Source organism: Rhinoderma darwinii, chromosome 5 (genome assembly GCF_050947455.1).
Source record: "Rhinoderma darwinii isolate aRhiDar2 chromosome 5, aRhiDar2.hap1, whole genome shotgun sequence".
Taxonomy (NCBI): domain Eukaryota; kingdom Metazoa; phylum Chordata; class Amphibia; order Anura; family Rhinodermatidae; genus Rhinoderma; species Rhinoderma darwinii.
The window spans coordinates 179,250,725-179,266,875 of NC_134691.1; the positions used below are offsets into that span (position 1 = coordinate 179,250,725).

At 42.5% G+C, this 16,151-nt stretch overlaps 1 protein-coding gene across 6 annotated transcripts in view; it reads left to right on the forward strand.

Annotated features, from left to right (window-relative positions):
• The first annotated feature begins 1,073 nt into the window (after positions 1–1,073).
• The window catches only part of OTULIN (OTU deubiquitinase with linear linkage specificity), a 28,444-nt gene continuing 13,366 nt past the window's right edge, over positions 1,074–16,151 (forward strand). Inside the window, exons 1-6 of one of the 6 annotated variants that reach the window (XM_075826757.1) lie at positions 1,074–1,157; positions 3,178–3,336; positions 4,008–4,220; positions 6,560–6,838; positions 9,729–9,814; positions 10,860–10,957. In XM_075826757.1, coding sequence (XP_075682872.1) covers positions 4,069–4,220; positions 6,560–6,838; positions 9,729–9,814; positions 10,860–10,957 — 615 coding nt within the window. In that variant the 5' untranslated portion in view covers positions 1,074–1,157; positions 3,178–3,336; positions 4,008–4,068. Of the gene's footprint in view, positions 1,201–3,039; positions 3,337–4,007; positions 4,221–6,559; positions 6,839–9,728; positions 9,815–10,859; positions 10,958–16,151 lie in introns of those variants that run through there. The other 5 variants (XM_075826753.1, XM_075826755.1, XM_075826754.1 and 2 more) reach the window with 5 other exon arrangements.

A 16,151-nucleotide genomic window follows, 5' to 3' on the forward strand; every position in this document is an offset into this window, starting at 1 on the left:
TTTTTCTATTTTTTAAAATTTTATTTACCGATAACCTTTTTTAAAAAAAAACAATCTAGCTAGGGGACTAGCCTATGCGATCAGTTCATCGCTCTCATACAATAAACTGCCATATTTATGTTTTGCAATGTTGTATGTCAGTCAGTCTTACACTGACAGGCTTCCTATTAGGCGCTGTGTACTAAAATGGCCAACCTGGGGGCCATTGGTAGACCCTCGTCTGCCATGGCAACCCACTGGCACCTTTTGATTGCATCATGGGGGGTGATGGGGTGACAGAGTGAGCCTCCTCCCACTGTCTAACCACTTAGATGCCGCGGTTGCTATTGACCGTGGCATCTAAGGGATTTAACGACTGGGATCGGACATAGCTGTGATCGTGGCCATTGAAGCTGACACCCGCTGCTGGTGGCACAGGTTCAGGAACGCGCGAACCTCTAGGGGAGAATATTTGAGCACACACAGTGCCCGTATGGTAGCGCACGCAGGCCGTACAACTCTGTATAAGGGAGCCTTGTAATGGCAATTTTGATGGCAGTTTTACAATAGGCATAGATCTTTTTAATGGCAGCATGAGGTGCACAACACATGAATATTGCAGCTTGTACCTCCATGACAGATATTCTCTAACCAAAAATAAATGTGTTCCAGATTTCCTAACAAATTGCTTGTTACATGGAATAACTAATATTACATTTATATTATTTGAGGCGCAATCTAGTGTTCATTATATATATATATCTCCGCACTGTGAAATCCCTTTAATCCGGCAGTACGGGAGCTCCAACAGTCCGGCGCACGTCTCCAAAATAATTTGTGGTCTCACAATACAATGAATAAAATACTTGTCATGAAGACGGTATGTGCCTGTGATACAATGCACAAGCAACTGAAATGAGTCAGTATCTAAAGTAATCCCCCCCCCCCCTCCGTGGGCTGTACGTCACCCACAGCCAATCATCAATCGTCTCTAAAAAATGGCGTCGTGGATACAAAAAAAACATAGGCGAGACCTTCCCTGATTGGATAGTCAAACGCGGCTCGCTGATTGGACGTCAACACATTGCGTGTTTATTGGCTCTCAGTGACAGGCTGGGCGGAGTGGATGGAGCAGGAAAGTGTAGTGCAGAGGTATACCATTTCCGGTAATTATCACTGTAAGTACAGCGCTGAGTCGTATGGTGGCGACATTCTTGTCAGGTATGAGCGCGTGATGACGTATTGCGGCTTCATAGTATGTAGGGTATACATTCATATAATGGGTGGTGCGGGGTGCAGTGGTGGCATGTGCTGCTGTGCCCACCTTCTTTTCAGGTGACAGCTGGACAGTGATGTGCAGGTGTCCTCATTCACTTGTAGTTTGGATGGACTGCTGGGGCTACAGGGTGACGGTCCTTGTGCGATAGAGGTCACGTGATGAGTGACAAGTCGCTTGTTAATCTTCGAGTAGTCTAATAAAATCTCATGTGAGAGTTGTGTGACCTCGCACTTTGTCACCTCAGCATCCAATGTCATTATTTCCTAGGATTTTGTAGTGTTCACTAAAAATGCCATTTCTGTAATTGTCATGGTGATCTGTACACACGTTGTGGCACATGTACTTACCCTAATATACTCCTCTGTGGTATGCCAGTCGGGAATCCGAGTGTAGCGTGGGCATGGCGGACACTGGTGCAGCTACCTAACAATGCCACATTGTACCTAAAGTTCTTCTAAGGCTACATTCACACGAACGTGGCCAACCTCGGACATCTACCGTTTTTCACGTCCGATTTGCACCCATGCGGGACTTCTTAACACGCATGCCCCATAGACTGGAGTCTATGGAGGGATGCGTGAAGCGCAAAAAAATCAGACGTCCTATTTTTCCACGGACCCTTCACACGCTCCATTCAAACCACAGTCGTGTGAACGGCCCCATAGAGATACATGAGTCCGCATGGCGGCTGTTGTTTTAACGTCCATCACACGGATGTGATACACGCTCTTCTGAATGTCCCCTTAATGTTTTTTTCTTAGTTATATGCTTGCGAAAGCCGAGTGACAAAATTATATATATATTATATTTATATGTTTATCTCTGTGTGTGACATACAGTCCAGTCCTCAGCAGAGGGCGCTAGAGATGGTGCGGTACATGCCCAGGATGATGGCGGGCTAGAGTGCTCCTGTACTAACCGCTTCATTGTCTTCCTCCTGTTCCCGGGACGGGAAGTAACTAAGAGCAGCCGTTCATACAAACTTTTTTTTTTTTTAAACCGGTCGGAGTGGAAGGGTCAATTTGGAACACATCCTTATAAAGGGCACTTTCATTGGCACTATTCGGGTTGAACTGTGATTGGCTCTGCTCAACTTCAACCAGGTCCATGTAGGGTTTTCAATTTTGGTCTTGTATATGTTTTGCCAAAAACAACAGATTTGGCCAAAAAAAATAAAAAAATGTTGATGCCTACCTCTGTCCTGGCTGAACAACATGTGTGGGCCATATCTGTGCCTCCCGTCAAGTTGGTGCAAGACGCTGCCGTGCATCTTGTGTAATAATCCCTTCATTGGTAAACTTGTAGTGATGCAAAGAAATGATAAGGGCCTGTTCACATCTGTGTTGGAGGCTTCGTCACAGATCCGGTCCGAGATGCCGGAAAACTATAGCGCAGCAGTAAAACGACGGTCACCATGACGAAAAGCCATGAAAGTCAATGGGTGTCCGTCATGAAATGGAATCGCCGCTTCCGATGTTTTTGTTGTTGCAAGCAATAGAAAGACCAAACGCAGATGTGAACAGGCCCTAATTATAATACCCGTCCTGTTTTGTCAAATATTTCTGCTCCTATGTTTGTACTGATATTTTATAAGCCACCTCACTGTCCGTGCTGCGATTATGCCACAACCTTCATTAATAAAAATCTACAATGAGAATAACTTTCTGCAGTATTTTGATTGATCCTATATGACGAGGTGAGATTGTCCCCTCCCCGCTTATGTCATTGCTGGGACAATTGTGCACTCCTTCCACTGACAGTTTTCTGTCTGCCCAATGTAGTCCTAGAACGATGCCTGCGAGGGCCAACGCGCTCCTGTCCCCAAGGGAAACTCCTCAACCGTCTTACTTTCATTGATGTTTCCATTGAACTGTACAGAACCGTGTAATGGGACAATTGTACACATATTTCCATCGCAGCAAACAAGAGCCAGATGTACCCGTAAAAGAGGAAGTAGAGGGCCCTCCCGAAAGTTCACAGCAGCTCGAACCTGAGTTTCTGAATTGTGTTGCCGAGGTGTCCTATTATACCAGAAGAAATCCTTTACTTCCTGAAAATAGCGATGAGATAGAAAATGGGTGAGTTCTACACCTCTATGTATATGTGTATTTTTATCTTTCTATATGGAACATGCCATATGTGTCAATTCTCATGCACACGATGTAAGTAATGTTACTATTAAAGACCTGTTTTCATCCTGGACAGTTATGTGAATATGCCATGAATGCCCACGTTCTCCGCAGTTGTTCCGTTACACAATCTATACAGTTATCCTCCAATTTTATATTGCACAAGTTTTGAGAAAGTTCCCCCAATTTTCTGCCTTGCAGAAATATATGGCAGGACAGGATAGCAAACTCCTGGCAAGATATATTTGGGCTAATTTCTAGGATATTACCCTTCAGAATTGGCCCTTCTAAATGTCTCCTTTGAAACTATTGCTCCTCAGCGTAGATGGAATTTATAATGTCACTAGATCAGAGGTTGTGGTTGAGGTCAAAGTCATCCATGGGCTATTTTTTGGTACTGGAGAACACTCACTTGAATGGGGCTGAGCTGCACTGCCCGCCCATGTCTACTAAACTACCAAGGGTGTGTGGCGCCTGGTGGCCTGTTCGTTCGCGAATGATCCAAAATGATGGTTTTGGGCTGCATCAGATGGACAGTGACGCACGGCAGTCATGCCGACAGGTGGAGTACTTTTTTATATATGGTTTAAAGCCAAATCTGTTTCTTCATAACATTTTAGAGAAAAGACTCTTGATTTTCTGGATACTGGAGACATTTACTTTAACCAGATTCAAGGAATAATGGCGCTGGAACCTATGAATTGTGTCTGTGTGGATCAGAATACAAAAAGATCGTCAGGAGAGTGGAGCAATGCACATGATGTTGGAATGCTGTCTGAATGCAGTAAGAGGTCCAAGTTGTTCCGGGATCCCCAGCATGAGATGACTGATGGGTATATCAAGATACATCTTCAATGTCTCTCTGTATTTCTTTTATATTTTATTACATCACCTTTTCCTACCATAGTCAATTAGGAAATATTGCTAGAATATAGGAGATGGGAAACATCGGAGCGTTTTATCCTATTAATATATACTCCTACACAAATACACTATATGGACAAAAGAGTTGGGACACCACTCTTAAAGTGTCTCTCCAGTTATACTTTCCTGCCTGAACTAACATTGGGCGTGGGGAGACGCTCCTGCACGCTAGAATTGGACCTGTGTTTAATATTCCCGATGTTAGTTTGGGCAGAAGAGTATAATTGGAGGGACACTTTAATCATTAAACTCAGGTGTATCATTCAGTCCCATTGTCACAGGTGTATAAATTCCAGCACCCAGCCATGCAGTCGCCTTTACGAATATTTGTGAAATGGTGGGTCGTTCTAAAGAGATCATTGAATTCCAGCGTGGTACTGTAATAGGATGTCACCGTTGCAACAAGTCAGTTAATGAAATCTCTTCCTTCCTACATATTCCACGATCATCTGTGAGTAATATTCTTGTGGAACAGAGCAGGATCACCGACTGCTGAGGCGCATAGTGCATAAAAGTCGCCAACGCTCTGCTGCAGAGTTCCAAACCTCCGCTGGCATTAACATAAGCACAAAAACTGCATGCAAGTCTTACATCACCAAGCACCATGCCAAGTGTCGGATGGAGTGGTATAAAGCACTGGACTCTGGAGCAGTGGAAATGTGTTCTGTGGAGTGACAAATCCCCCTTCTTTATCTGGCAGTCTGATGGATGAGTCCGGGTTTTACGAAATGCCAGGAGACCGTTACCTGCCTGACTGCACTGTGCCAACTGTAAAGTTTGGTGGAGGAGGGATAATGCAATGTGATTGTTCTTCAGAGGTTGGCCCAGGCACTTTAGTTCTAGTGAAGGGAAATCTTAATTCGTGTTCCAGCGTGGCTGTGCCCCAGTGTACATAGCAAGGTCCATAAAGGCATGGTTGGGTGAGTTTGATGTGGAAGAACTTGTCTGGCCTGCGCAGAGCCCTGACCTCAGCCCTATTGAACACCTATGGGATGAACTAGATGGATTGCAATCCAAGTCCTCTCATCTAACATCAGTGTCTGACCTCACAAATGCTCTTCTGAAGGAATAGACAAAAATTTTCACAGATCAAACCCCAAAATCTAGTAGAAAGTCTTCCCAGAAGAGTGGAAGCTGTTTGAGATGCAAAGGAAGGACCAACTTCATGTTAATGCCTATGGACTCAGAATGGGATATCATATAAGCTCCTGTAGGTTTAACGTGCAGGTGTCCCAATACTTTTATCCATATAGTTTGTATGTATATGGGCCATAAATGTCTAGAATAGGAAACCCTGTGAACAGAAAGACAACCTTCAAAGTGGCTCCAAACTAGGGCTTCACTTTATGTGCTTGAGTAGAATAACCATTGGAATGATGGCTACTAGTTTCTCCAGACATCAGTGGAGTGCAGTGAGATTGTGGTACTTTTGTATAGACTATATATCATAGAAGGTATGGGAGGCAGGAAGCCTTTTCAGAAGAAAAATATTGGAGCGATATGTGGTCAATATTTTAAGGAAATGGGTAATTTAATGGGTTTTTCCAGTTATATGTTTGCTTTAGACTATGGTGCTGTATATAAGGCTATGTTCACACGGGGTATTTTGCCGAGTTTTTTGACGCGGAAACCGCGTCGCAAAACTCGGCAGAAACGGCCCAAGAACGCCTCCCATTGATTTCAATGGGAGGCGTCGGCGTCTTTTTCCCGCGAGCAGTAAAACTGCCTCGCGGGAAAAAGAAGCGACATGCCCTATCTTCGGGCGCTTCCGCCTCCGACCTCCCATTGACTTCAATGGGAGGCAGGAGAAAGCGTATATCTCGCTGTTTTATGCCCGCGGCGCTCAATGGCCGCGGGCGAAAAACGGCGCGATAATTGCCGCGAAAATCGGCGTGCAGGGAGAGGAATATCTGCCTCAAAGTTCCAAACGGAATTTTGAGGCAGATATTCCTCCCCCAAAATACTCCGTGTGAACATAGCCTAAGAAGTACTGATTTCTTATTTGCGCTGCTAGACTATTGGGTTGGGGTTAGGTGGGCATTTCACAGATATATACTTGTGCCTGCAGTCCTCTGTTATGGTAGTTTGCCAAACATATACATAGAAGCCATTTGCAGATCATAGATCAAGCAACTCTGTCCTTCTATTATGTATTGCAAGGGTATAGGAGCGATGCAAACGTTTCATTCGAGTGGACACATCACCTCTTCCAATATTCGCATACATATTTATTTATATTTGTTCCTAGGTGTGAAACCGTAAGTGGTAGTCCTTCAGTAAGTGAGCAAAAGCAACCAGAAGATGTCCCAGAACCTTTACATATTTGTGAGGACTCCACAGAAATGGGACACTGTGTCAAAATCCAACATGAAAAACCACCAAGTGATCTGTCACAGGAAGAAAAACTTGGCACTGCAGAGATATCAAGTGAAGATGTCACTCATGGGATTTGTAGTTCTCAAACTAGTCAAAGATCAGAATCTAAGGGTCAGATGTGTACGGGGCAAAAAGAATGGTCTCAGGACACGTGAGTATTGAATTGGAGTTCTATTGTTAGTACTTTGTTCAGAGAACGGTTTTGTTTATCCTGCAGTATTGCAAATAGGCTGCTGATTTCCCAACTTCAAGCCATGGTCTCTGTTTTCCTGGCTGTAATACAGAGGTCAGCGTGAGTACATCTGGTGTGTACAGTGTTCATAGTACAACAACATGGGCCTCCCAAGGAAATGATCCTGATAACCACTGTTCACTTCAAGCTTGACAGCGGCCCCCAGTTTGCCACACGCAGACTCCCGCAGGTCCACCCTTAATGGTCAGAAAGAACACTCCTGAAACGCTCTGCCCGATCACAGAGAGGACCTAGTAGCTCTTTCCCCTTCCTGCACTCATCTCTATGATCATTTCAGGGAGAGAACAGGAAGCAGAACAATCAGTGTCAGTGATCAGCTTCCTGCTACAGCCTGAACAACACTGGAGCCTGGACAGGGGAGTGAAGCATTATACCCCAAAGATAAAAATTTAACCCTTTCTGTGTCCTCCACCAGGGAACCCTAAAATTAACCCCTTCACTGCCCTAGACCTCCAGGGATTCTGACATTAACCCCTTCACTGTCCTAAACCCCCTGCTATACTGACCCCTTTACTGCCCTAGGCCAACTAATAATAAGGCCACGTTAATATTAATTTGAAGCTGTTCGGTATCGCCCGGCTGAGGCTCGATTCACATCACGTCAGAGCTTTTTATCAGAGGTATACGTCAGGAGTATTTCCTGAGGTATGCCTTCAATGGAAGGCTTTGACATTTGGCATAAAAGTGGCAAATGTCATCCTTGGGGTCCAATTGGGAAAAAACTTAGACCACTCTGTATACGTTTTTATATTGGTTTCCTCTGTATAGAATAGTGCAGTCTCGTACGCTATTCCATACAGTAAAAAAAAAATCAAAGTGCTTCCTGACATGCCAATAGGATACTCTTTTGGTATACATCGGGTCAATGGGGCCTGACGTATAACAATAGTGGGAACAGTGCACACCTCGTTTTATATTTGGCGCAGTTTTGGCTGTACGTGCAACAAATGCAAATCTACGCGTGCAGGTGTAGGTTTGTGCGATGATTTACGCCAGTTTTTAGCATCATTTATGTTAAATCTGTCGTTCTGTCAGGCGCTGATCTCCTTTAGCTAAACCCCGCCGTTTTTTCTTTCCACTTTCGGAAAGTGTCGGGAAAAGTACATTTTAAGCCTGCGCCAAATAAGGCATGTGGTATAATGTGACTTTTTTTACACCAGAAAACTGGTGTAAATCTTTTTATATATGCCCCCCACCATTATTTGTTATTATCTGTTACAAAATGGAACCCATTATGCCAGTCTGAACAAAGCCTTAATCCCACAATAGTATTTTCAGTATAAAAAAATAAATGTAACTTAAAGGGACTCTGTTACTAGTTTATCAATTCCCTATCTCATAACTAATCTAACTTGCGCTTTGCTGCTGATTTGTTAAAAAAATAAAAATAAATTATTATTTGCAAAGTTATGAGCATTTTTCTAAATATGTAAATGAGCCTGGGAGGTAACAGCAGCGATTCTCCTGAGGTGGAGCTACCTAACAACCTCTGACGCTGTCCTATTAGCATCAAGCTGCTTCACACAGTGTGAGAGACATTCTAGAGGGAAGGGGGATCACTTCAAACAGCCATATCTCTGGCTGTGGACATATATAAAAGAGGAGTTTCTGATCTTTCATATGACACCAGGATCGCAGTTCTAGATGTGACACAACCGGAGATATCGCCAGTTGAAAACACAGTACTATACGATCACACTGTGTGGCTGGGCAGGGAAGGGAGAGAAGCTGTATGCTGATTGGACAGCGTCATACAGAAAACATTACACCGCCCAGAGTGAAAAGAAAGAGTCCCCTCCTATTTGGCTATTAGAGCCACATTAGCATATTTAGAAAAATGCTCATAACTTTGCAAATAATAAACGTTTTTTGTTTTTTTTAAAACCAATCACACTGTAGTTATCAGCAGCAAAGCGCCTATTACATTAGTTAGGAGATAGGGAATTAATAAACTGGTGACCGAGTCCATTCAAAGCCTTAAGAGCCTTTTACACCTGGCAATATTCGGCCGATGCACCGATCGAGATATCGTTGATTGGCGCTCGCTTGCTCCTGTCACACGGAGCTATGGATGGGGACGAGCGGTCGTTTCTCCGATCGCTCATCCCCATACATTATTATCATGTCGGCAGCGGGTTAACACAGGGACATGTGCTGCCGACGACGATAATCTTTAAATTCTTTAAAATGATACGATCAGAAGATGATCGTTTGCTCATTTATCTGCTGATCGCTGCCCTGCTCACACAGGGCAATTATTGGCGTTGAGCGTTCTATGAACGCTTGTCTGCCCGATAATCGCCCAGTGTAAAAGCCTTTACCGTTTGAGCAAATAAATCTTATTCAAAAACCCTCATTGTTTGCTTCCATGGGGGGTGGTTTCATGTGACAGAGCTCACAAAATTGTACTGTAACAAGCTATGCCTCTTTGTGCCCATCTATGCCTATTTGTGCCCATCAAATGACTGGCAATGATTTTTAGCTCCTGGAAGTAATTGATGAAGAAAAGGAACTTCTCGTTATACAATCAATAAGCTTTATTTGCTGAAACCACAATATCCCTTTTTAGTATCTTATTTTGTTTTGTGGATCATCAACAATAGTGTATATTGAAATTTGGTATGATAAGTACGTCTGGGAACGGTTCTAGCCTTATTGTACATTTAAATGCAGCCCACACTACTAACCTAGACCACTACATGACTTATTTGCTAATTCATATGATCATTGCTTGGTAATATGCCTTAATTTGATCTATGTGTGAATTTTCTATCCATATTCTGATTAGTGATGAAGACATTTATCGAGACGAAGATGAAATTGAAAAAGAGAAAATCCAGAAAGGGGTTGCAACCCATGAAAAAGCCTTAACAGGTAGACCGCTTTCTGTCATTTTTTCCTATACTCTCCTTTGAATTCTATTTACTCCGTTTTGTGCTTGTGTGTATTGAAGATCCTCTTGTGATGAGAGCTCGGTCCTCCTTACACAGTTGATGAGGAAGTCGTAGGTTGCAGTCCTGTCTGCTTACACAGAATGTGAACCAGCATTACAATAAAAAACACCCTAAAAATATTTGCGGGGAAGCAAAACTTCCCCTTCATAGAGTTCTGCATAGAAGTAGTGATGATGAACCAGTTACTTTTTCTTCTTTTGTTTGGGTCAGAAATTTTTTCTGCTTTCTTGTGCTCCTTCTTATGCTGAAATTGTATTATTACAAACTACTGAGCACTTGGTCCAGTATCCCAATGAGGTTCACTTAAAGAGGCTCTGTCACCACATTATAAGTGTCCTATCTTTTACATAATATGATGGGCGCTGTAATGTAGATTACAGCAGTTTTTTTATTTAGAAAAACTATCAATTTTGACCAAGTTATGACCTATTTTAGATTTATGCTAATGTGTTTCTTAATGCCCAACTGGGAGTTTTTAGCTTTTAACCAAGTGGGCGTTGTAAAGAGAAGTGTATGACTCTGACCAATCAGCGTCCTTTACTTCTCTCCATTCATGTACTCAGCAGATAGTGATCTTGCATTGTTCACGATGTGCTGTCACTTACTCACACAATAACTTTACTGAAGTGTCTTGAGAGTGAATAGACATCACTTCCAGCCAGGACGCGATGTCTATTCACAATCCCGACACTTCGGTAACGTTTTACAGCACAGCACATCGTGATCACGCTGTGCTGTCATTTACAGCGTGATCTCGCGAGATCCAGCTTGCTGTCATTAAGTTACCGAAGTGTCAATTCATGTGACGTCATAAAAAGGAGTATAACAAATATGTACTATGGATGCTGGGGTTCTCAATAGCGAGAACAGTGCAGCATTAAAACAGATCCATCTTTAGTTGCTATATATATATTCTGCTGCATTTTACACAGTAACCATTACAAATTGTACTTCTTATTTCTTAGATGATCTTAAATTAGGAGTGGGACCAGAAGTTGACATAATAGAATATTGTCAAAGGGAATGGAGAGGTAAAACAACAGTAGCAAAGAAAATGAAGGAGGTATGAACCGGTTACAATTTGGTACATGAGTGGATTTTGTTCACATTATTACATATTAAGTGACTTAAAGGGAATGTGTTGCAATTTATTTATTTTTATTAGGTTATTTATGTTTTATTATATTTTACATTTGTATGGTGTATTTTTTATTTTTTCTTCTACAAGGTAGGAAATATTAAAAATTAAATAATTTGTAATGTTTCCCTATGTTGACCACCAGAGGGGGCACTTCCTATAATTACAGCTCGATGAATGGGGCAAAGCAACATGACTCACGTTTGCTGTAAATGTAGGAGGGACTCTGTCCCCACAAGCCACGGGGGTGTCTTCAAATCGCCTACCACTGTGCAGTCGTCATAGCTGTTTCGGCAGTGGCTTCCGCTTTTCAAGAATATGTTGCCAGTCTTTCTCCTAGAAGCGAGCCCTTATGCAGGGTTGCTACCATCAGTACTTTCCTATGCCCTGTGTGTGCCGTATAGCACCTGTGCATGTCTCATGCAGAAACAAACACAGATGCTAATAAAAATGTCTGTCCCCACATGAAGACAAAATTATTAATAAGTAAAGTATCATTAGGGCACATAGTAAAATAATTTTGTTAAAATATGCCCATATATTAACCCCTTCCCGTCATTTGTCGTATGGATACGTCATGGAAAGCTAGTGCTTCCTGCATTTTGCCGTATCCATACGACAAATGCATGGCACCGGCTCAGAAGCGGAGTTGGTGCCATCATCGCCGGATTTCAGCTGACATCTGGCTGTAATGGCGGGGACCTAAATTAGCTTAGGTCCCCGCCAATAGCCCCTTAAATGCAGCGGTCAAAAGCGATCGCTGCATTTAAGTTGTTTGCATCTCATCGGCACCCCAGCAATGAAATTGCTGGCGTTCCGGTGGCTGAAATAGCAACTGGAGGCCTAATACTGGCCTCCCGGTCTGCCTAGCACGGAAGCCTTCCAGGCCCCGCCCGGAGACGGAGCCTGAAAGGCTTCCGCAGCCGATGGCTCCAGCTCAGGAGCTGAGCCGGCGTCATCACTGGTGGATGTCAGCTGTATGGTACAGCTGACATTCACCTGTAACGGCAGAAACCGAAGCCAACTCCGATTCCTGCCATTAACCCCTTAGATGCAGCGATCGCTGCATCTTAGAGGTTGCTAGCAGATCGGCAGCCCTGCCATGTGATAGCAGGGCTGCCGACTACTGCTTTGGCAACAGGAGGCCTAACAATGGCCTCCTGCTCTGCCATTACGGAACCCGATTAGGCCCCGCCGGGAGGCGAAGCCTAATCGGCTTGCTGTCAGTGAATGACTGACTGACAGATCTAATACATTGCACTACATAGCTAGTGCAACGTATTAGAAATAAAAAAAATCAGACAGTTGGACCTTCAAGTCCCCTAGTGGGACTTGAAAAAAGTGTAAAAAAAAATGTTTTAAAACATAATAAAAGTTTCAAGTAATAGAATACAATCACCCTTTTCCCTTATCAAGTCCTTTATTATTCAAAAAAAGAAACCATACATATTTGTTATCGCCGCGACCGTAACGGCATGAACTTTAAAAATATTATGTTATTTATTCCACGCGGTGAACAGCGTACAAAAAAACGTAAAAACCGATACCAGAATTTTTGGGTTACTTTGCCCCACAAATATTGGAATAAAAAGTGATCAAAAAGTCGCATGTATCCAAAAATGGTACCTATGAAAACTATAGCTCGTTTCGCAAAAAAAAAACCCTCATACCACTACCTCTATGAAAAAATAAAATTTGTTAAGGCTCCAATAAGTCAGGAAATAAAAATATGGAGTTGTGCAGGCCCGAGGGGAACATTTCTTCTGTTTCAAGAGGCAAATTATCACGGCCCTAAAATTAGGGAAACGCATCTGCTGGAAGCGAGGGTGCCCATGTTAAACCAGGACAACACATTCCCAGCAAAATTACCCAAACTGCAAAGGTGCGGAGTGTGGACCAAAAGGGGGATAAGGAAGGACATTTATCAGCGCGACACCGGCCTGTGCAGAAATGATTGCTCCACAGCGTAACACACATCTATGGATTATTGAAAGTTTTTTTTTACCCCTTTATTATACCACCTGACTATGCCCCTAATGTACTCTGCCCAGCTTACATGTACCCCCACATTATAAACGGAAACACCAGCAATACTCAAACAAAACTACTACCAAGCAAAATCCGCGCTCCAAAAGCCAAATGGCGCTCCCTCCGCTCTGAACCCTACAGCGTGCCAAAACGGCAGTTTACTTCCACATTTATAGCATCGTCATACCCGGAGGAAACCTTTTAACAATTTTTGGGGTGTGTGTCTCCAGTGGCACAAGCTGGGCACGACATATTTGCCATAAATGGCATATCTAGGGAAAAATTGACATTTTTATTTTGCACCATCCTGTGGGGTGAAAATTCTCACTACATCCCTTAATAAATGACTTGAGGGGTGCAGTTTCCAAAAATGGGGTCACTCCTCGGGTTTCTTTTATTATTTCACATCAGAGCTCTGCAATTATGAACCAATACTGTGTAAGTTGCCAAATTAGGCCTCAATTTTACATGGTACTCTTTCACTCCTGAGCCCTGTCAAATGTCCAGGCAAAAGATTAGGGCCACATGTAGGGTGATTCTAAAACCGGGAAACACAGCATAAAAATTAGAGAGCTGTCTTGTTATGGTGGCACAAGCTGGGCACCACATATTGGCATATCTATGCAAAAAAATCCCATTTTCACTCTACAACATCGAGTGCACACTAATTTCTGCAAAACACCTGCGGGGTTAACATGCTCACTACACAAATAGGTGAATATTTTGAGGGGTGTAGTTTCCAAAATGGGGTCACTTCTGGGGGGGATCCACTGTTTTGGTCCCTCCTGGGCTTTGCAAATGCGACATAGCGCCCAGAAACCAATCCAGCAAAATCTGCACTCCAAAAGCCAAATACTGCTCCTTCCTTTCTGAGCCCTACTGTGTGCCCAAAAAGAAGTTTATGACCACAAATGGGGTATTTCCATACTCGGGAGTAATTGCTTTACAAATGTTGGGGTTCTTTTTTCCTCTTATTTGTTGAGAAAATGAAAAATTTTGAGCTAAAGCTAAGTCTTATTGAAGAAAAGGTATTGTTTTTATTTTCACTGCCCAATTCTAATAAATTCTATGAAACACGTGTGGGGTCAAAATGCTCACTACACCCCTAGATGAATTCCTCAAGAGGTGTAGTTTCCTAAATGGAGTCACATTTTGGGCGTTTTCATTGTTTTGGTCCCTTAGGGGCTTTGTAAATGTGACATGGCCTCCGCAAACCATTCCTGCTAAATTTGAGCTCAAAAAGCCAAATGGCGCTCTTTCCCTTCTAAGCCCTGCTGTGGTCCCAAACAGCCGTTTATTACCACATGTGGGGTATTGTTTTACTCGGGAGAAATTGCTTTGCAAATGTTGCGTTGCTTTTTCTCCTTTAGTTCTTGTGGAAATGAGAAAAAATTAGCTAAACCTACATTTTCTTTGAAATAATTTCTGCAATAAACCTGTGGGGTCAAAATGCTCACTATACCCCTAGATAAATTCATTGAGTTGTGTAGTTTCCCAAATGGGGTCACTTTTGGGGGATTTTCACTGCTTTGGCACCGCAAGAGCCCTTCAAACCCGACATGGTGCCTAAAATATAGTCTAATAAAAAGGAGGCCCAAATTCCACTAGGTGCTCCTTTGCTTCTGAGGCCGGTGCTTCAGTCTATTAGCACATTAGGGCCACGTGTGGGATATTTGTACAAAATGCAGAACCTGGGCAATAAATATTGAGTTGTGTTTCTCTGGTAATACTTTCTGTGTTACAAAAAAATGGATTCAAAATTAATGTCTTCAACAAAAAAAAAAATGAAATTTGTACATTTTACATAATACATTGCTTTAATTCCTGTGAAACGTCTAAAGGGTTAAGAAACTTTCTAAATGCTGTTTTGAATACTTTGAGGGATGAAGTTTTTAAAATAGGGTGACTTATTCGGGGTTTCTAATATATAAGGCCCTCAAAGCCACTTCACAACTGAAATGGCCCCTGCAAAAATAGCTTTTTGACATTTTCTTGAAAATTTCAGAAATTGCTGCTAAAGTTCAAAGCCTTGTAACGTCCTAGAAAAATAAAAGGGTGTTCAAAAAGCGATGCCAATCTAAAGTAGACATATGGGGGTTGTTAATTAGCAACAATTTTGTGTGTTATAACTGCCTGTCTTACAAGCAGATAGATTTCAATTTAGAAAAATGCACATTTTTGCAATTTTTCGCTAAATTTTGGTGTTTTTCACAATTAAATACTGAATGTATTGAGCTAATTTTGCTAGTAACATAAAGTCCAATGTGTCACGAGAAAACAATCTCTGAATTACTTGGACAGGTAAAAGCATTTCGACGTTATTACCACATAAATTAACACGTCAGATTTGAAAAATGAGGCTCTGTCCGGAAGGTCAAAAGTGGCCAAAGGGGGAAGGGGTTAAAACATCAAATAAATAAAAAAAACTCACATCTTTGTCTAATTTTTCCATAATTGCGCTTAGAGGGCAAATAAATGTTATTGCAAGAAAAAGAACACATTTTTATTTAGCTTCTTGTATATAACTTATTGTACTACTTTTCTAATGTGCCGTTTTAGAGATGGAAACTTAGTGTTAAAGGGATTGTCAGCTGGTCATTGAGCGTCTGGCTGCAGCTTCCCCAGGAGTCAGCTGTTTATTGCTGTGGGAAGATGCATTTGGCTTCTGCAAGGAAACTGTAGTATCACATGCCAGCCAGTTCATATACAGGCCATGTAATACATGAACAGTCTAGGTTTGCCAGAGCGGGAGCCGCTCTTTGTTAACATGTCTAGCTGTAATCCTGAGTGGTGGACCCCCTCTATGATGTTTATATTCCCAAAAAGATCATATGCAAACGGGTTGTCCTCACGAGACTACCCCTTTTTAAAAAGAAGCCAGAGTGGGACCAGCAGGGAATATATAGCTTTACTTTCCAGGCATTTAAATGAATCGGGGACCTTTTTACAGAGCTGCTTTCTGTTCTGGCACATTGAGGGGGATCCTGAGCGGACCATATGACGTCCATATGCCCTTATAAAGCATATGGACAGGAGTTGTCTCACCAAGCAGATGTCCTGTTGTGGTCCGCTGTGGTGTCATTTTGAGGGG